This window comes from Fringilla coelebs (assembly GCF_963513975.1).
Source record: "Fringilla coelebs genome assembly, chromosome: 8".
NCBI classification, from domain to species: Eukaryota; Metazoa; Chordata; class Aves; order Passeriformes; family Fringillidae; genus Fringilla; species Fringilla coelebs.
Genome location: NC_140066.1, coordinates 28,227,631 through 28,249,026, shown reverse-complemented (window position 1 = coordinate 28,249,026; position 21,396 = coordinate 28,227,631). Strand labels below are relative to the sequence as shown.

At 37.8% G+C, this 21,396-nt stretch overlaps 1 protein-coding gene across 4 annotated transcripts in view; it reads right to left on the bottom strand.

Moving 5' to 3' along the window:
- The window catches only part of VTI1A (vesicle transport through interaction with t-SNAREs 1A), a 253,126-nt gene that overhangs the window by 92,611 nt on the left and 139,119 nt on the right, over positions 1 to 21,396 (bottom strand). For 2 of the 4 annotated variants that reach the window (XM_084210020.1, XM_084210021.1), the window contains 2 exons: positions 8,010 to 8,080; positions 3,635 to 3,707 (listed from right to left, as the gene is read on the bottom strand). In XM_084210020.1, the coding sequence (XP_084066146.1) occupies positions 3,642 to 3,707; positions 8,010 to 8,080 (137 nt within the window). In that variant the 3' untranslated portion in view covers positions 3,635 to 3,641. The remainder of the gene's footprint in view (positions 1 to 3,634; positions 3,708 to 8,009; positions 8,081 to 21,396) is intronic. The other 2 variants (XM_084210018.1, XM_084210019.1) reach the window with 1 other exon arrangement.

Sequence of the window (21,396 nt, the reverse complement as noted above, 5' to 3'; positions counted from 1 at the left end):
TTTTTATCAGACAGAGGTAGTGTCCCTGTCCTGTTGGGAATCAAATTTTAAAAGTCTCTCTTATAAATGCAGATGTGTTCATAAGCTTCTCAAAACATCATTGATTACAATTCAGAACATTGAAATATGAAGATTTAAAGAGTATTTTTAACACAAAAAATTCCTGGTGAACCAGACAGGATAAAAAGTTGTTCTGGAGTGTAGCAGTCATTCTTCTAAAACATTTTCCCGCAATTCGAAGGGGGTAGACAGAACTTATCTGCTAATTGAAAAAAGATTTAAATCTACTGAAATTTTTATCTGGTTACTTTTAGGTTTGTTTGTTTCCCACTGGGCTGTGTGTGGCTTGGAGACTTTCCAAATTCTTTTCTTATAAGCTTTTCTAGGCTATTGGCTTAGGATATGGGCAAAGCCCTGAAGATATTCCAGAACACATTCTTTTCTTCTGCTTTCTAGCATACTGTGCACTCCCCAGTTCACACTGGGGTACAGGCCAAGGGATAGAGACCTGAAACAACCCATTCCAGGCGGACAAAAACTGCACACTTCATATAAATCCAAAAATTAATTCCTACTCTAAGTTAATTTTCTGAACCCCCCATGTCCCATCACTGCACTCACAATAAAGAATTTCTTCCTGATATCTAAACACACTGCCTTTCAGTTTGAAGCCATTCCCCCTGATCCTAGTAATGCCATGCCATAAGAGGAATATATTGCCTTAGCAGAACCTAAGTAGTTGCTACAGAAAAAAAAAGGTCATGAAGGTATAGGCCATTTGTATGTGAGAGTACTATAAAACACGACAAAAATATTTTTATCTACATACTCAAAATATTGTGAGACAACAAATTCCAATACATAAGGTTGGGTACCTTATTGCTGGAGCAGCAAACTGGGATAGGAAGACCTGTCCCTATTATGCCACTGATTTCCTTAGTGAGCCATGGTCACCTACAAAACCTGTCTGCTCTTATTCCCCATCTCCAGAACATTTTATGCACAAACACATGGCCAAGGAATTTAGGTCATACAAAGGCAGTAATTTAGCCCTCTAGCTATCTAAATACATGATCTCTTAATATATTCAGCCAGATTCAAAAGTGATGCTGCTTTACCTTTCCCAGACAGTTAAATTAGAAAGAGTTAGGCATTAATTTGAAGCGCAGAGTTGTTAGCATGGCATATGACTTCAAGCATATCAACAAATATATATTGTGGGAACAGCCACTACATTGAGCAATGTTCAATTTATCATTACCTTTTCAGTATAATATTGATGTGGAGATGGTCCTCCAGTGTTTTATTTTATTGGTTCCAGTAATTATGCAAAACATTGTGTGGTGCATACAGAGGTATGCAGAAATTAGGAAAGAACTGCCAATCTGTGCTGATTATATTTCTTGCAGTTGTGTTTATCTAATACATGCTGATTTCTTGGGGTCTGTATTTCATGATTATTCTTGTAATTAAACAAATTGGTGATGATGCTGAGGCTGGGATAATGCTAGACCCTTCTACCCAACAGTCACAAACAAATTCACTGTAGGTCTATCAATTCTGTGGTTTTAAATAACATCCTGAGAATTGTCTACTGAAACCTGCTTCTATGCTGGCATTGCTTTTGACCTGAGCTTAAATCCTAACCTGACTTCTTCAAGATGGGTGACTCAGCTCAGCATTTTTGTTGAAGAAAAAGGAAATCCAGTGCTGTTCTGACACACAGAAACGACGCATCATGGTGTTCAACTACACAATCCTTTTGTCTGAAAAGAAGAGCCCAAGTATATCTCAGCAAGATCATATTTTTCATTTGGCTTATGGAACACTTATAAACTAGGACTCCTAACTGTGATTCCCAAACACAAAACAAAGTCAAAGGTTACAGCATATGTTTTTGTTTCAGCTTCTCCAAATTACTTGCAAATGTATTCAAACACAATATGAGGAGATACTTTATTTTATTGAAAATAACAGACTACAGGGTGCTGCAAAAAAGGCTGGGGTACCTCAAGCATAAACATGGAAAGAATACATTGGTTTAGAAACCCATAAATCCTTATTTGAATCTGCCAACCTGAAAGCCAAGTAAAGCCCGAAAAAACTATTTTTCCTAAATGCTATGTCTGATTAAGCCATACTACTAAATGACAGCTGAACTTTAACATTAATATGATATTATTTAAATAACTGCATGATTTTTTTTACACTAAAATGATGAATGATTTTTGGACAGCTCAATTGACATAAAGCAAGAAACCCCTTTAATGAGATTTGACAAAATGGAGACATATGCAGAATATTCGTTACAGCTCATGTCGCAGAGCCCTTCCGGGGGAGACTTGGGTTTGGTTGGTGTCTTTTCTTTTCCTTCATTTTTTTTATAGTTTATTTTGATTGTCTACAACCACTGAACCATCCCTTTCAATTGCCACTTCCTTCCTCCATGGATTTTGAATTTAGCTTGTGTCATTTACATATTACTCTTAATCAGAGAATTTTATATGTTTCATTTTGGAGTTGGAATTGTAAGAAATCTGTGGAATGAAGGCATCAGGTCAGTCACTTTAACCTTTGTCAATTTGGTATACAAGGAACTAACAAAGATATTTTTCTGAGGAGACTTATGGAGAAATAAAGCTTGTGCTAAAGAACAGCTTATAAAATTCCAGTTTTCACGTTTCCTAAGCCAAGTGACAAATCAACAACTCTGCTAAAATTTTCTTCTCTTTTTTTCCTTCTTTTTTTTTATAAGCAAAGTGCATTAAGCAAACACACAACACAAAAGCCTGTGGCAAGGGTAATTTCAGACTGAGCTCTTCAGAGGATGCACTAAACTCCTTTAAAACTGTGCTTTCTTAGCACCCAGCACCGCTTATTAGAGGGATGCTTTTCTTCTTTAGGAAACTGAATATGTACAGAAATACAGACATCACAGAGAAGCTCAGGTGCTGTTGCACTGGGTAAAGAACACATATCCAGAGGTGCCACTAATTCAAAAAAATCTGTCTGAGAATGCACCGATGCAAATTCAAGGGGAGAAATAATCAGTGGATAACTCCCTCCCTTCAGTCCCACACGGAGTTTTAGGACATTTTCCTTTTCAAATCACCTCATTTTTTTTTGATCCCAGGGACAATTTTCATAACATTGAAAGTGTGGAAAAAAACATGTTAAAACCACAAGGGTTGACAGTGTGTCTGCCCCATCTGTTTAGGCAGAATTGATAATTTTAACCTTTCCTCTGCACATATATTTATGCTGCCCCAAAACATTTACCAGCTTTCTCATTTTAACGGGCAAAAAACCCCCTCAAAACACAGAAATCACTCAAGAATAGGAAACACAGAAAATCGCCATAAAAAAAAATCTTAATTTTAGAACACTCATCCAAAACCCTGCAAACAAATACAAAGAAACAAAAATGAGAAATCATTACACAAGAGCTATCCTTCAGGTTCAGAAAACTCTTTCCATAGGCATGACAAAGCCTTCTATCATCCAAAGACATTCTACACAGCAGGCTGGGTAAAAAAAAGTCAGGTACACCAGCAATGTGCTGAGATTGAAGTAAAACTGAAAACAAAAGCACGGAGGGAGAGAAGAAAAAAAGAAAGAGCAGAAATGTCCCTACCTTGGCCTTACCTTCGCAACATTCCTGTCAAAATCCTGGAACTCTTCCCCAGGTTGGCGTCTGTTTCTCTAAGCTGGGGAGAAAAGAGTCCCATTAAAGGTAAAAGGCACAGGCAGCCCAGTCTGTACAAAGGACAGGGGTTTCCACATCATCTGAGTCACTCAGCTCCAGGGTTAGCACACAACAGGCTCGTGGAGCCACCAAAGCTCTGAAATTTAAAAATACCTTGTCTTGTTTTTACTAACATAAATATGAAACCCAGACAAGGGAAGTCATTGAGGCAAGAAAGGTGAGTCAGGATAAAGAGCAAAAGCTTTACAAATAAAGGGTTGCAGGTAGAAGCTCTATACATTGGAATCCATAAGACCCACGTGTATGCGTATTGTTTGTGTACACCACTGAAAGGATCAAGGGATGAAGAGACAGCCATGTTCCTGATGCTTTATGAAAAGAAAGACATATCTTTCTTTCACTGTTTTTCAAAGACTGTACTTTAAAGAAAGAAACAGAAATACAAAATATATCACTTTAGCAATTCTGTGTAAAATAAATATGTCTATACTGCCCCTTAAATATAAAACTTGCACTGACCTTACAGCAGCCATCTGGCCTGGGTGCTCAAATGCTTTGTGAATAGTATATGCACATGTACAGAAGGAACAGCTGTACAGTAGATATAGTGAGTTTTTTTCATGTAAGGAACTCTCACTCACTGAAATGAGCATTTTTGTAGTTTATTAGGACGAAGGAAACCTACAGTTTACAGCTACACCTAATTAGCTGTCCTGTTCTACAGCTCCCAAAATATTGCAAAATAGGTAAAAAATGAAATAGAGTAGAGGAAAAGTTATGAAGCAAGTGAACTTCATGCTTATTTCTATTGCTTTTTAAAAGGGATTAAAATGTCCCTTCTCTTTTTGTGTTTATTAGTGTCCCACAAAAGGAAATCTAGAAATCAGAATATAATATGAAGAATGGAGTTACTTTCCTATCACCTCTTCTGCCACTGGCAGCTGGAAGATAGACATCTTTTGACATTTTAGAGATCTTGGAACCAGTGAGACATCAAAATCTATTGTAAAAAGATAATGTAATGATTATGACTATTTCAGTTATGAAATAGCAGGGACCACTGTTTCAAACCTGCCCCAAAACACAGCTGTGTGTACATACATAAAAACATTTTTCTCTTTGTGAAAGCTGAATATTTACCTCTTCATAATCAAATCAGATTGAAAGGATTACCTGAGTCATTGACTTAACTGAAAAAACTTTGTTGAAGTAGACAAAATGCATCCTGTGTTACAAATCCATCAAAACAGTAACACTGCCAAGGAGAGTGGCAGTCTTCCAATAACAAATCACCTTCACCATAACAAACCACTATTATATCTTGAATATTTGAACAGAAGCAATATTAAACCCAGTCTCTATTCTGGAGCACAGTACTGTAAATATTTGCTGCCAGATTTAATGCTTATTACTGGAATCAGTAGGTGATGTGACAATCAGTGTCACATAACCTTTTAGCACAAATTTCCTCCTTATTCTTCTAAAAGCTATTAAGAAATTACCAAGTAGAAGCTGGGACTGGATAGCACCAATCAAGTCTTGCTCTTAGCAATATCATATTCAGTGGGAAGGCTTGCACTAACTCTCAGATCTCTGTAATTATGTGCTATGATGGAACAAAGATGAGTATTATATTCCAGGGAGGCCATTCCCTCATTTTTTCCTGATTCATCTAGACAATTCAAGCTCCAGAAAAGCAGTTTAGCCCGGTTTGACACAAGTAACAGCAGAAAAAACGTCACAATAATTTTTAAAAGGCTCATTAAAAAGCCAAGTTCTTATCTATGCTAGAAGGGAATCTGAAGTACAAATGTATGCTTTACATTGGTCTTTTATTATTCATAAAGATGCATTTAACACTTGGGGCTTCTCCTCCCTTTTCACAGAAAAGTAGTGCTCTCCTTTTTACCATTAAATGTTTGATCCTAACTTTCCTCTCTTGCTGCAGGATTCTACCTGACAGCTAGAATCAGTGCTGATAGTTAGGAAGGGGAAGCTGAATCTTAGGGGTTTGACAAACTCCTCTAAGCAAGACGACCTCGTGTTTTTATGGTAATAAAAAAACCCACAAAATAAGCAGAAGAAACATTAAAAAAGAAACAAACACGTACACACATAGTTGGAAGATCTCTAGCTACCTCCCAAGAGAATGCTAAGAAAACACCTTTTCTTCCTGCTCTGGCATAGAAAAAAAAAAAACAACAAATCCTTGAAGAGTTTCAAACTGCAAGTTTGCTGTTATTTAAAATGGAATTATCTGATTGCAGTTCTTCCACCATTTTTTTACCTTGGTACACCACAGAAGCGTGGAATGGAACTGGTGCAATGTGAACCTCTTAACCAGCGTGTGTTGCACAGAACTGCTGTAGTGAAAACACTTTGAAACAGGCTTTGATGTTAGCAATGGCAAATCTATATGGTTTTTAAAGATAATGTTAAGAATACTAATGAGAAAACAGGAAGATGAACAAGATGCTGACATTGATATCTTGTCTGCCTTAGACAAATTTTGAGGTTTTTCTAAAAGATGTTGCATGTTTTAATGCCCTATATAATCCAGTTAACCTATTTGACTTGTAGCAGAGCTTTTATCCCTTCTCTTTGCCTTCAGAAGAAAATATGAGTTTTACTCTACAGACAGGAAATTTCATATATGTAAATTTTACCAGACCATTGAGACATTAACATTTTGCTTATATAAAATAATTTTCCTAATTTTCTCAACATTGAACTGTTAAAGCTGACCATCATAATCACAGTGACAATTTCATTCCAGGAGACAAGTTTATAGGTTGATAAGATAATAACTCCACGTAGTTAATATACAGCTATCATGCATTGATAAAGCACCCTCTGTTCTGGTCTTTCAAAATCTCTAGAAAATGGAAAACTAGCAAATCCAAGATCTCCCCTGAACGTTCATCTGAGTGTACATAGACAGCTGGAACAGGCAGGGCCATGTGGCTCCACTGGAGAACTTCTCTGAATTCCCTGAAGAAAATATTTTAAGTATTTTAAAGTATTTAAGTGGCTCCTGATAAAAAACCTTGGAATTTGAGATCTTACCTTATGACAAGAGCTTTTTCTGCTGCATTGTGGTGGAGTATATATATGTACTACACTTTCCTAGAATATCTTTCTTATTTTTAATCTTGCTCTTTGCATCTTACAGGTTTTGCCTTCAAAGCAATTTGCTCCTCAGGTGGAAAGCAATGAAAAAGAAAAGTTATGCTATGAACCATGAGTACATTGAGTGATCAGAACTGCATCCCTGGGATATACAGGATCAGCAGAAAGGAATACATGGCATTTATCTCCATTGCCTAGATTTTATTTGTCCAGCTAGAAACAGAAAAGCATTTCAGACTCAGCAGTCACTGGGGATATAAGACGTGGAGGTGAAATATGACACCAAGTTGCCAGAACAGAACTTGGTCAATCCTGACAATTCTTAGTCACATTCAGTGATCTAGCTATATTTAAAGTAGCTAATGCCCAGCACTTCAAAAAGCAACTGGCACAGCTGGCAGAAAATGCCACATTAATGCTGTTATAGGAAGCTTTACTAATCAAAGCTATCCAAGTGAAGAAACTCCCTGACAGAAAAAGAAGTTTTCTTAAAGTGCCACTGGTCAATTAAGAGATGTGTGGGAGAACCTGGCTTTGCAAAAATTGGACACTTGGGAAAGGATCTGAACAACAGGTCATGGACAGAAACTCCTGGTTCTGTGAGCAGAAACCAAACCTTCCCACATGGAAGGGCAGAGAACTTGCACACATTGGATGGGATGGGCTTCTGAGCATCTCCATTAACTCTGCACAGTGGGGCTGATCCCCGTGGAAGCCACAGGAGCCAGAAGTGACACAAATATGTTACCTTGGCTGCAGAGGCAGAGCAGCAGTACCTGCTCCTCACACAGACCTGCCCAAGGGGCAGGTATTTGCATCTGCAGCTACAAAGGGTAAGGTTGCTCAACTGTTAGAAGCTCACTTATGATCCTGAACTGGCTCATAGGAAGCCCAAGAAGTCATTGGAATGGACACTTTAACAATCCCTTCCAAGGACAGAACACTGACCTAACTGTGATGGTGACAGAAAATTTGCTCCCAGCAGCAGATTTGGTGACTTCAGTGTGACTCCCCATCAGAGAGACTTGGCAGGATGGGGCCCACGTAAGACACTTTTGTAAGTTCTCCACTGCAGATGGTGATTATATCTCATCTGGATTATTTTTGCATGCACAAAGAACTTGCCCAATGCAAATAAAATGCAGAATCAGCAATTACTTATTATCAAACTTACCCTCTCCCGAGCACGCTGGATCTTCTCTCTGTCATGGCTGAGGTTTTCAAGCATCTCCTGTCCAATCTGCTCTGCATTAAAAAATGAAAATGTAAATCATGAAAAATACAGCTTGTGACTGCAAGGCCTTAAAATGCCAAGTTAGATTCTAACAAGAGCACTTAAGACATGTGGTAGCCTAATCACTCCTCCTAACTGCATCATTATATTAAATTTTAAGTTTTTCAAACAACATAAAACTGAAGGAGCAAACCAAACCAGAAGCTGCCCCTCTGCAGTCTCTTGAGATTGTCTACACCCTGGGAATTGATGCTGACCTTTGATCTGTGAAACAAAGGCAAGAAGAATTTCAGACTTGCTCTAGATGCTGGGTGCTCATACTTCCTATCTACTCCTTAAGCCCAAGGAAGTCAGTAAGCCTCTGCTAAAACACCAGCCATCCTTGTACATCTAAAGGCACAGAAGTCATATTAGAAGAAAACCTCTCTCAGTGCCTCTCAGCATTTACCATTGATGCTTAAATGAAAGCTTTTTCAGGCTCAGCCCAGTTACTGGTGTGTGCTTTGCTCCACCATGGACTGTTTCTGGCTGGCTTAGAGATAGGCTGTAATCTCCTGATGTTTCCAGGAGCAGACAGAGACATTAATTTATACTCATCACCGTTTGTTTACACAGGGCTTGTTTGCTTCCGCAGCTTACGCTGAACCAAAGGTTGCAAAATTATAGTGGAGAGGCCTCAAGATATGGTACAAAGACAACACAAGATGCCAAAACTTTACTCTTCAAACAGCTTCAATCAAATGCTTCCCTAACACTGAAATATTAGCAGCAAGTATAGAGAAGAGATTTTAATCTTCAAAGCTCTATAGAAATATTAAGAAACCCTTCCTGTATTTCCCCGAAGGAGAAAAATAAGTTAAATCATTCCCATTTTACAGATGGGGAAGCAGGCAGAAGGAGCTGAAGCAGCTGTAGCTTTGCCTCAGGACACACAGCACGTGTGAGACAACCAGCATTTCTGTGCACATTCATTTAGGGTACTTAGCAGGCTTACCAGAGATACGAACCAAAACAGTACAACTACAAAAACATGGCTTATTTTCCCCTAAACAACAAAAAAAGTTCCTTGCTTTTGTTCTGGTGAGTGAGTGGGATCCTAAATGCCATTATTCAGGCAGCCTTCAGAAATGGCTCATTAAAAATTCACCAATATGTTAGCAAACACGATTATGTTATTTTTTTAATAGATACAGTCCATTTTCAAGGAACAATCCAAAGTAGAATCACCTCAAACTTTAAAAGTTTGAGACAAGCAATGTTATTTTTAAATCCATTTAACACAAGGTACACAGTCTGCCAGATAAAGTCTGAGGAAATTCATTACATATATATTTCTCTATCAGTTGCCAAGTATAGTACAAGTAAGATAAATATTTCCTCTGACCACAAATTGACATCCTCATTATGCTATCTTGTCCCTCTTGGCTCACTGCTCTTTACTTTTAGCTGTATATACAATGCCTCCCAAAGGTGAAATGTGGTAAGATACATGGTTTGGAGTTAAAAAGGCTGCACAGTGCAGTGCAGTTACACAAATGGCAGCCTCAGAAAGTGATTCAGGAGAGCCTTGCTTATGTTTGCATGTCAAAGGACTTGCAGGATGGAACTATACTGAGCTTTTCCTCATTAAAGCACTCAAAATACTGTGTGTAATACATAAACAGAAATATGTGTTCAATATAATCCGGGGGAGAAAAAAAAACCAACAAAGCAAAATCTCTTAAAAGAGAGGGGAAAAAAATAAACAAATTACCAACCTAGTAGCACGAGGTGAAATGATAAAAAGTGTATTTAGTGCTAAAAATTACATGTATGTTTGCAGACATAAAGGAGTACGAGGTACAGATCTTCCTTCAAAGGAATAAGTATAAAACACATGGCTAAAATGGTTTTGTATCTCATGAACAAAGCTCAAAAATATCTTTGTAGGGAACAGTTTTATTTTTATTACACCAATTTTTAAGCAAGTTACTGTGGGTTTGTAGATTTTTTTTTTCATCTTCTTCCTGTCACTGGCAAGTTCACACTCTTAGCTTTTTATAATGATTGAGTTTATTTTCCAACCATCAATGTGACAGCAGCATCAACTGTAAGTGAGGGTAAAACACCGTCACTTTGACGAATAGTGTATTTTCCTCTCATTGTCGATGACTGAAGACATCAATAAATAAGGAAGGAGAGCATGTCAGCCAGAATATCACAGAATGAATTGTTGATATGACACTTAGGGATTAAACCTTCAGCCATGAAGTTCAACCTGGCAGAGGGGTCTGAGAACTGAGATAGTTGCGTTTCTTCCCAGCAGCCTCTATAGATAAATAATTGGACGGATCATCAATTTTACAGGAGTAGCTTTACTCTACATGCACTTTCGTTGATGATCTTTGGCCTTTTTTGGGCTAAAATAACAACATAAGTTGAACAAAGGGATATGACGGAGATAACATAATCTCACAGTAAGTTTGCAAACATAAATTGACACCTTTATCCTCTTCATATCCTCATTCTACTCAGAAAATTCACTGATGACAGTGAAAGTTGATTTTTAGCTGGAAGGTCAAGACAGTTGAACAAAAAATATTATTGCACAGAGAAAATAAAGACTTCTCAATGAAGACACGTCTCTTCACTTGGTTTGCAACTGAAAGCACCTGGGACTAGGAAAAATGCAGCATTAACCCACAGTACAGCTAATTACAAGCTTGATATAATTGCTTTCTAACATTTTTCAGGTTTCCCCACAACTCTTTTCCTTCCAGTTAAAACATTCATCTATGTGGCAGATTCATGCTTTTAGTGCAATGGTGCTGTATGGATCTTCCCAGCCTACTTATAATGCAAGTCATTGAAGAAGCTACTACAGTTATGTGAAAAGGTCAGGTTTGTAAGATATACTGTAGTGCAGATGCATGAATTAAGACCAATACACAAACTAAAGGGTGTTGCCTGTTGCCAGTAATGGTGTTATTTCCACTGAATCTAAACAATGTCAGTTATTTGGGGATTATGCCAACCTTTCCTTTGTTTTGTACCGACAATGTTTAGTATGGTGCAGTCCCAAGTCCTACCACAGACTGAGTGGTGCTGCCTCTTCAAACTGAAATTCCCAAAGAGATGCATAAAATTATGTTTTAAAATTACAGCTAAACTGTGTGAAGCAGAAGGGTGAATGCATTTACATCATTATTATCTGTGTACTGACAGAGGGCAGGAATATTCGACAGAGCAATTATCTCAGTCTTAAACAATGCTGTGATGGACAGAAAAAATATTTCTGAAAAAGTACATAATATTAACAAGCATCATCCCTAAATGGTGAATGCTAAAATCCACAGCTCTAAATGCATTCTGACCTAAAGGGTTTTGGAACAAAGTATGGGAAATCATCTTCTTTAGTACCAAGCACTTCAAAAATGCCATATTGTGAGTCCAACACAAATGGTGCCTGGTTCTATGAGACTATGTTATGCAAGAAAAAAATAACATTTCTTATCCTAAAATACTAAAATTAATTAGAGGAATGAATACAACTTTCCTCACTTGAAGAAAAAAACCAACATCCCCCCCAAGGTAACAAATGCAAACCTAACTTCACTCTGCATGTGTGCACAAATTGGCACATGACTTTCAACACTTATGCTGAGATAAACCCAAAAGACAATGATCACTTCTAGCCATGATTTGCACTCCTGAATAAGCCCCTTCTTTGGAATTTGCTTTTCACCTGTATCAAGTATTTATACATACAAATTGTAATTATTTAATATGTGCTCCACAGAGTTTGATTTCTGATACACTCACACACATCAAGGACACAAAATGAGTTGTGCTCAACTGGTTTCTTTTACTTTTTTTGCCTCCAGCCATTTAAGAATTTATGTACTTTATCAGCTAAACTGATTCTGAAAGAGCTTTTTCTAATCACTCAAGTCAATAATGCTTTTTTTGCCCTAAGAATGACTAATATATTTATTCAAGAGACAGGAATGACACGGAATGAGCCTCTCCAGGCTTTAGGATAAACAAACATGCATTTTTATGAATTTTGAAGACAGACTCTCCATTTTTCTTTTCATATGAAAAATAAAATAATCCAACATAGTTTATAGAGCACTTTTTCTTTCAAAGTGTACCCTGTGTGTTTGCATATGTATGTGTGTACACATATATATGTGTGTACATATAAAAGTGTCATAAGATGCAGCAGATATCTGGATATAATTTAAAATACAAAAAAAAAAAAGCTTAAAATGAACAAAATCACAGAAAGCATGCCTGGAAATATGATTTGCTCAATCTCTTCATATATACAATACATGCATCTGAGCTATGTAATTAGAGGTTGGAAAAGACAAATGAATTTACACTGGGAAAAGCAGAAGATCATGTTAAAAATCAAGATGGCTGTTCTACAGAATCATGAAACACACTACAAAAACCACTGTGTGTTAACCAGAGTGGGAGTGGGGAACAGTTCCAGGCTGAGATCCTCAGCCCTGCCAGTTAGCAGCGCCATTTGGGGAGTGCAATTGTGTGTGGCCTTTGCACACAGACATTACATGCTCTGAAGATGTAGCAAAAGCTTATACAAGAGTTTTGAAAACTATGCTGACAGAGGCTGGGACTTCTTTTTTTTCCTAAAGCCACTCCATTTTGGACAGGTTAAAAGTTTTGATTTTAGGAGACTAGGATAAATCATCAACAGCAGTGTCTGGGAAAAAATACTAGAAAGTGTTAAAAGCTCACTGTTCAGAGGTGACAGCAAGCAGATTTACAAACTTGGAAAATACAGGTTGCAGGAGTTGAAGAATTCAGGGCTGAGTTGAACACCTTATACTTCTGACAGCAGAAAGTTAATAAAGAAAGTGATGACATAACTTGAAGTATAGGGACACAGGTAAAAGTCCAATAAATTCCCCAGTTCAGCTGACATATATTTACATTGAACAGCTGATATAATTAGAAACAGAAGGATTTAGATCATTAAGGTTATTAAAAAACAAGTACAGGGTAATACAGATAAATGTAACAGCCATAAGCCAATGGAGAGACAATTTGTAGAGCATTAACAGAACGGTGAAACATGAGTTAGTGCTCAAATGCCTCAAGAATCTGACATGAAGATGTTAATCTGCATGCTGCTAAGTGGTCAATTAACACAATAAAATAAAAATTAGCTACTTTTTATAGGGAGCAGTTGGCTTCTTCAGCAGAAGCAAATGCCATACAGGTGGAAAGAGCACTGACAATCCACAGCATTCACCAAGGACATCCAACACTTCCAGAGCTGTCAGAAGTTCAGTTGCAAGAGAGGATAAAAGAAGTTGCCCAGTCTTACTGTGGAGGCAAGTAACATCTAAAAATACCTCCCAAACTTCCAAAGTCCAAGATGTCCACCAAAGTAAAAGACACAAACATTTTTCAAATGAAAAGGTCTTCCTATAAGCTATAATGGATGTCCATGAAATTATTTTTATTGGCCAAGAGCAAAAGGGGTTGGTTGAGTCTGAGGTCAGAGAAGCCAGAAAGAAAAACATCCAGAACACCTAATCAGAATTCAGTCTTTGTGTTTTGTTCAAAATAAAGAAGAAAAGATATTTGAGGAAGATGCCACATGCCTTTAAGAACAAACCGGGAGCATTTCATAACCAACGCCTCCCATGGTCCAGGCCTGGTTTGTCCTTCCCCAGTAAAAAAAAAAAAAAGGCAGATGAATGAGAAGAAAATAGGATAAAGCAAGAAGAAAGATGACAGACCTAGTAACTTCACCTCCAGTTGCTTTTTCTGTTTCTAAAGTTTCATACCTTTTCTGAAATCCTAACTTACATCAATCTGCTGGTAAAAAACAACTCATTTCTCACTAACTGATGTATTTTTTTTCTGTCTACTCCCATCACCAATCTAGCTGAGCTCCCTTACTAACATCCTCACAGCAACATTCACAGGAGGTGGCAGACTTTGATTCAGCTGAGCACTTGTCTACATTGCAGGCTGGCCATTGTTCTTGCCATGCCCCAGCCCAGCAGTGCTTGTCTGCTCCAAATTCCTCCCACCGCATCTTCCTCCCCTACCCTCTTCCTTCAAATCAGTTCTAAGGCAAAAAAGAAATCTTTCCTTAGTGCATCAATAAGTAAACAACTTGCTACCCTCCTTTCAATCACTAATAATGCACCTAAAGTTGGGAGCCAACCCTCAGTGTCTTCTTTTGCTACTTTTTAAGTGTTCCCAGGATGGAAGAAGCCCCTGCTCGCTCTGAGCTTGGTGCAGGAATGGGTGATGGTTCATTGCAGTGCTGCCAGTCTTGAACTTGTCTGAAAGTGGTTCAGCAGGGGAGAGTATTAAAAATACTGATTGCATCTAAATTAAGTTGCAGAAATATATCCTCTAAAACTTGAGCCACAAACTGACATTTAATTAAACTTGTGACTCCAAACAGCACTGAGATGAGACAATGGTGATCTTTGGTTCATCTAAGGTTGTATTCATAATAATTATTTAATCAAAAGTACTCCACCATCTACCCAGTTTGTGATAAACTCAGAGCAGTACAAATAATTACTCTGGACTCTGTATTACTGGTAATTTTAAAGACTTAAAGTGTGCAGGTAGGGAGTTGGCAACTTCAACTCCTGCATGAGCAGCTTGAGGCTTGTCAAGTTGGCTCTATCTCTAGAGCTGATCCATTCTTAAAACAGTAAGTGCACTTCAAGACACAGAGCTGAGCACAAAATAGATGAGACAGGCAATTAGCGAAACAGCAAATAGGAAAAAAAGTTACATTATGTTTTTAAAAGAGGAAAAAATGTTTTGAAATTCATGAAGAATATTCATTGAAGGATATACTTTAAAATTTAAGAGTGGAGTGAGAATTTTTTTCATCTTCTTTAACTACATAACCACTACATACCACAGAATATGACATTTACGTAGCGCAATGATGAAGAACAAAAACTGCTAGTTAAATCTGTAAGCACTGGAAGAATTTATTAATTTTTCAGACTGATTCTTTATGGTCCATTCATGTAGCTTAAACTTATCAATAGTAACAAGAGTATTTTGCAGTATCTCCTTTGGACATCAGTACACCTATGAGAAGAGTGCATCCTTCAACGGCTTCAATCTGAGAAAATGCTCCTTGAAGCAAAAAGCAAATTTATCATCAGAACCAAACAACATTACATTTGGGCTTGTTCAGGTTTCTCTCAACATCCTGATTTACCAGATTTATCTTGGATCTACAGGTCAATTAGAAAGTCAGGGAAGCTGGCAATATGAACAAGAAGTCTATGCCTGTTTGATCTCTAATACTTCCATGAAGCTAAAGAGTGTTTTAACCTTTCTTGCACTGTTCAGAAATTCATTTCAAATGTGAATGGAACTATCTCCTGCTGTATTCACATTCATATTTAAACAACAAAAACCAGAAATAAAATAGCACCCAGACATTAGAAAAATAAAACAAACCTAGAAGCTGATTAATAAATAATGCTTAAACACATTGACCAAAAAGTGCAGCGGTCTGTGCATAAATAAAGCATTCTGTAAACAATGTGGGTATAGAAAAATATAAATGTATAAACTTTCTTAAACATGGTAAAGCCCACGAAGCAGGTGAACAGCTCAGCAACCTCGGAGCTGGCTTCAGTGCAACTCACTCTTTGAATACGAATTAGCAGTGGGTAATAGCAGCATATTTATGAGGCCTTTTGCCTGGTCCTTCTCTCCAGTGAATGCTGTATTATTCATTGCGTGTGCCCTGACCCCAGTGCGCTCCTGTTCTGACAAATCATACTTGATTAAGACAAATCTTTATTAGTTAGCTAGTCAACTTCCCCATTTATCATTTGCAAATCCCATTCTCTTTTTCAGGTACAGTAAAAAAAGTAACTGAAACCAAAACCATTTTTTTCTCAGTGTAAAATGAAATGCTTGTTACAGCCAGTAAGTGCAAACTGAAGCCTAGAAGTCAGTAATAGATGATAAAATAAAGCTTTAACAGGCATAAATTACAAATGGGGCAAAACTCTAACACAACAGTGTACCTTGGGTAGCCTGAAGAAACATTAATTAGCTCATCCTTTCAATGTTTCCCATTTTTTTCACAAACCGAATCTCTCAAAATCTAAATGCCATAAAAAGAAATGCATTGCAAATTTGGAGGATGAAAGTACTAAAGTATAAAAAAAAATAATAAAGAGAATGCTGAGGAAAGTTATTGTTCAAAGTTTCTACCAATGCTAAAAAAAATCTTTTAAAAGGAAGAAAAATGAGTACCAAATTACTAATGAAGATTCATTTTCCCTTGAAAATGCAGTATTTCTCCAAAGAGGTGGCAATTTGGAGAGGAAAAACCCCTTTCAAGGCAATGTTAGAGTATTTATTGGGCAATTTACAACCAGAGAACCATGTGATGTGCAGTGCACAACAGTTTTGTCATGATGGTGGTTTTGCTTGCAGAGAAGAATGTTTCTTCTGCCAGGACTCTGGAGATCTGAAACAGCTACTTGGAGATGGAGGGACAAGAGACAGAGGGAAGGGACAGTCTGTAGCTTATCAGGCTGGCTGCAGCTCAGGTTCCAGCTCTACCCCAGAATTTTATTCTCTGGAAGGATCTCTAGCAAATGCTCACTGGGCTGTATTTTTGTCTGGTGATGAACTTAAGTAGATTGTGCATTTTATTACATTTTGAATCTCGGTTTTCTACCTTGTGATATTTATACCCATCAATTAGAATCTGTTTTCATTTGAAATATACAGCAATTTAAAAACCTGCACCTGAATGAGAGCACATCAAGATTAAACATCGTGGTGCTCCTTACCCAGCACACTTCTTACAGTCTTACTCCACTTACAGCTTCCTACCTCAAGCCATTTTTCCTTTGTTTTTTTGTTTTGTTTTCTCTTCCTTTCTCTCTTTTTTTATTTTTTTTTTTACCCTTCAGGACCAATGCAGCTATGGATTCTGCTGCTTTTTCACACACATGAGCTAAGTGCTAGTTATTTCCATCTGCAACGTTGCCTTTGATTACACGCAGAGTAATGCTGAGAAAACCAGTGCCTCACTAAACCCACAGCAAGGTTCAGAGGGAACAATGAAAAATACTTGATGGCCTTGCAAATCAGTGTTATCAGGAGGTATACAAAAGGGGAAGAATCCAGACTAATTTTAAAATCCTGGTTGAATTTGCAGGGCTATGTGTATGTATATGCAGACATAAAAATAAAATTAAAAAGTCTCTGTCCTTGTACTTGTAAAACAAAGATATTTCTTCTGGAAATTGCTGAGATGGAAAAATAGACTATCCCATAATGGAATTTTTACAGCACTCCTCAGAAGAGACTCATATTTTAAGATCAAGTTAAGCTCTTCAGATGGTGTTTCAGAGGTTGATTTACATGGGACCTTTATTGCATATGGACACAGTTTGTTTCTAAGGCATCCCTGCGAGGAAAAAATGTTGAAAAACCTGATTTTTCCTTAAGTGCCTAAGATGACAAGTGTGATTTCTTCTGATGGAGCAACCCAGCAGCACTTATGAACAGTTTTGGCACCTGTACATTAGACTGCCACTACATGATTTGATTTAGGGCAGACCTGGAGATTTCTAAACACAGACTGCTCCAGAACAGAGCAGTTTACTGCATGGGGCAGCAGCTTCTGCTTGTGTGCTCCCAAAGCAGCAGCCTGGAGTGCTCCAAGTGCCATCCTAGCCACTGGGAATGGTCTTTGTGTCCCCAAGGACTGGGTCAGGATTAGCAGGGAGGCTGCTGGCTGCTCCCTGGACTGCAGCTGGCGCAGACCTGCAGGTGCCACGGAGCAGTGCTGGCAGCTGGACAGACTCTGGCAGTGGGGGTGTCCCAGGCTTGGGTGACATCTCCTCCCTCTCCTGCTCTGCCAGACTTGTCAGCACGCAGCACACGCTGCCAGAGGCACAGGTGGTTTGCTGGGGGACGTCATGAACAAATTTGTGGGACTTGTTGGCAGGCCACTGTTAAGAGCTGATTTGTCTGTATGCTGCAGACAGAATGGATTTGGTATGTTTTTCTTTGCTGTGCCTTAATTCTTGATTTCTAGAAGACAAACATGAGTGAAACATTATGTCCAGCAGCCCTTAGCCCACACAGTAAAGAGACAAATATCTGGATTTTCTGTCATGCTCAAAGATCAAGAAGACAGGGAGGCAAGGTCAGATTTGAGAAAGGGCCCCAGACTGCTGGGTTCTGTATTTGAAATGAAGTCATGCCACCTATGGGCAGGTACCATCCAGCCCAACATCCTCACTGACATTACAGACCTGGGCCCATGGCCATTTTCACATTTTACTGCTGTTTTGGACGCCAGTAAAAAAAAAAATAAAAAAATATATATATAATAAATGGATCTTTCTGACATGTCTTCAAGCAATCTTTAATGTTGCAAGATAGGAATTTGAGAGAACAGAGCTGTAGTATTGTCTCAGGCACTACTGTACCCCTGGTAAATTCTTATGCCTCCTTCCCTAGCTCTAAAATGGATGTGAAGGAATTCACAGTGGTCAAACAGTATGTAACATTAAAAGTATAATTTTCCTATGGAAGGCATTTAAATACTGCACTTGGCTTCTTATATATTCATTTTCATTACAACTACTAGTTTGAATACCATTTTAATTGGAAAAAAACCCCCAAGATTAGAAATTATTTTTAAAATGAAATCTCTGGCCCACTCTCCTCAACTACAGAACATTATATTTAATCTAATTAGGGGTTTTTAGATTATTCCAACCCCAAAATATAATTATCCCATGATCTATTTAATTGTTAAATTATTGCAGTATGGCAATTTAATGCAAACACCCAGTTTACAAACATAACTTTGCTGGAAATTCTCAAGAAGTGTTAAACCGATGTCAGTGTCTCAGTAATTTCGCAGTTTAAAAACAGTTAGAAATGTAATGACTACACTGCACTTGATTAAAGCATTTACAGCTCTAATCAAAAACTGACAGCAAGATCAAAGATGTTAACTTAAATCTCTCTTCTAATTATGTTTAAAATGCCACACCTCAGGCCTGTCTCTCCTCTTCTTTTTCAAACCAAATTCTGCTTAAGAAAGATCTAACACTTCTTAACAGTTCATTATCCAATAAAACTATTCAAAGCTTAAAAGCAATCTACACAATTAGTCAGGACCTCAGGGAGTCCACCGGTAGTCTTTATTACAGGGCTTCATATTAAAACACCTTAATTATATTTGTCAAATGGATTTCATTAAAACCCATCGTCACTTTAATTTTCATATTTTGACAGTGCTGGCATAGCATTATTACCACCTGCCAAGCTACGAACTACAACAAAATTATCAAATTCCTTCAAATACTAAGCAGTTTCTTTTTGTACCTGACCAATGATTTCCCTCTTTTTGGTGAATGCACCATAATTAAGAGGAATAATTAAAATTTCATATTCAAGCAGCGCGCAGGCAAGCTAAACGTGCAGTGTATCTGTTGCAGGTGTGTAAATAAGAACCTATATGGATACCTGGTTGCCAGGAGCACACAATACAAAGGTAGGGCACATATACTGAAGTGCTTCTGAATAATAAAGCCAAGACATCAAACAGAATGCACTATTATTTAATCAAATGACAACCATGAGGATTTGAAAGCAGAGGACATTTTAACTTCTACTCATTATACTGTCATTTCAACAACAGATCTGGGGATTATGACCATATACTGTAACCACAGCTTTATTTTAGATTTAATCCATGGAGGTTCCACTTGACTTTAGACAATCACAATGAAATTTAATTAAAACAAAATTTTTCATCCTCTCTTCATACAGTTAAGTACTGTGACAGGGCTTCTGATACTTAGGATACATTTCCAATGCAGGACGTACCAATTGTTGTTCGATTTTTTTCTTAATACTCAATGCCACAGCAATTAACGACTTCAGATAATTACCAATAATATTAAAAGTAGGTACCAGCATCTGTCATGCAACACAGTTTGGGCTGTTAACATCACCTGGGATATAGAAATAAATTGTGTCCTCTTTTTTTGTGTCCTCTGAAATGCTGTACAGAAAACTGAATTTATTGTTATTGTGCATATATTTACAGAGCTAAATTCAAGCCTGATTAACTCCATGTTCTTCAGTGAACATGGGTGTGAGATGACTTTGGCCCACAACAGATAAAACAACGGCATGCAGATTGCAATGGGGAAAAGAACAGAGAATTTTCCTTTCTTCCATATAATCATAGCAAGAAATAAGAAATTAAGAGGTTTCTGCCATATGTCTAACACACTTCACTGCTTTGTACAAAGGTCTCAAGAGTAATGATCTCCGTGTGTTATGAATATTTTAAGACTTATTAAATGTTCTTGGATTATTTTGAGTAAAACTATGGGATTCTAAAGAACTGGTTTAAATGACAATCAAATATTATTCCTACTTAAGGTGAAATAAAAATTTTATAATTATTTAATGTATTATCAAGGAGGAAAGCTTCAACCTCTTTCACACCATATCACAAGTTTTAGCAGAGGAATTGCTGAAGACGTGCTGGGGTCTATTCTATTTAATTTATTTTATTTCTTTTCATTGCTTTAATTGCTTTTGAATTACAAAGAAATAAAGAAAGAGTACTTACAAGCAAGGGACTATGAGCTGATCACAGATCTCTTATTTGATTTTTTGGCAAGTCATCTTATTTCTTTTATCCTATTTACTCTATCTGTAAAACAGGGGTAAATAATGTTTCTGCTAGAATTCCACTGAAACAATCAAATGCCCACATGCTGCCTAGCTTCTGTTACTAGGACATCCTACAGCAAACAATCAGAATTCTCTGGTGTCTCTTGTTCAACTTCAAACTATCCTGACAGCCTTGGGGGTTTCTCTTGGAGAAACCCAGAGACAATCCAGGAGAAAAGCAGTGTGTTGAAAACAATCCCAGCCCAAAGCAGTGCAGGTTTGCTCCTGCTGACCTGGTGGGAGCCAGCTCCTCCAGCTAAACACTGGGATGGATGGGGGGATGGGGAAACTGCCCAGATGGGGAGCTGTGGATGAGGGAAGCTCACACATGCCTTTGACACAACTGGTCAGGCTTTCCCTCTGGAAATCTCCTCCTCCCTCTCTGTGAGGGCTGTGTACGGCTCTGGCTTTGGTTCCTTTCCCCCCCAGATCAGCAGTTGATTTATGGCTGGAAAATCTTATGCACCAACCCAGTTACTGTTTAATAAGGGACAGATTTCTCTCCCTGCTACACTGCTCTCTCCCATCTCTCTCACTCCTTGGCCTTCAACTCAAATTCAACACAACTCAGCACTTCCTTGTC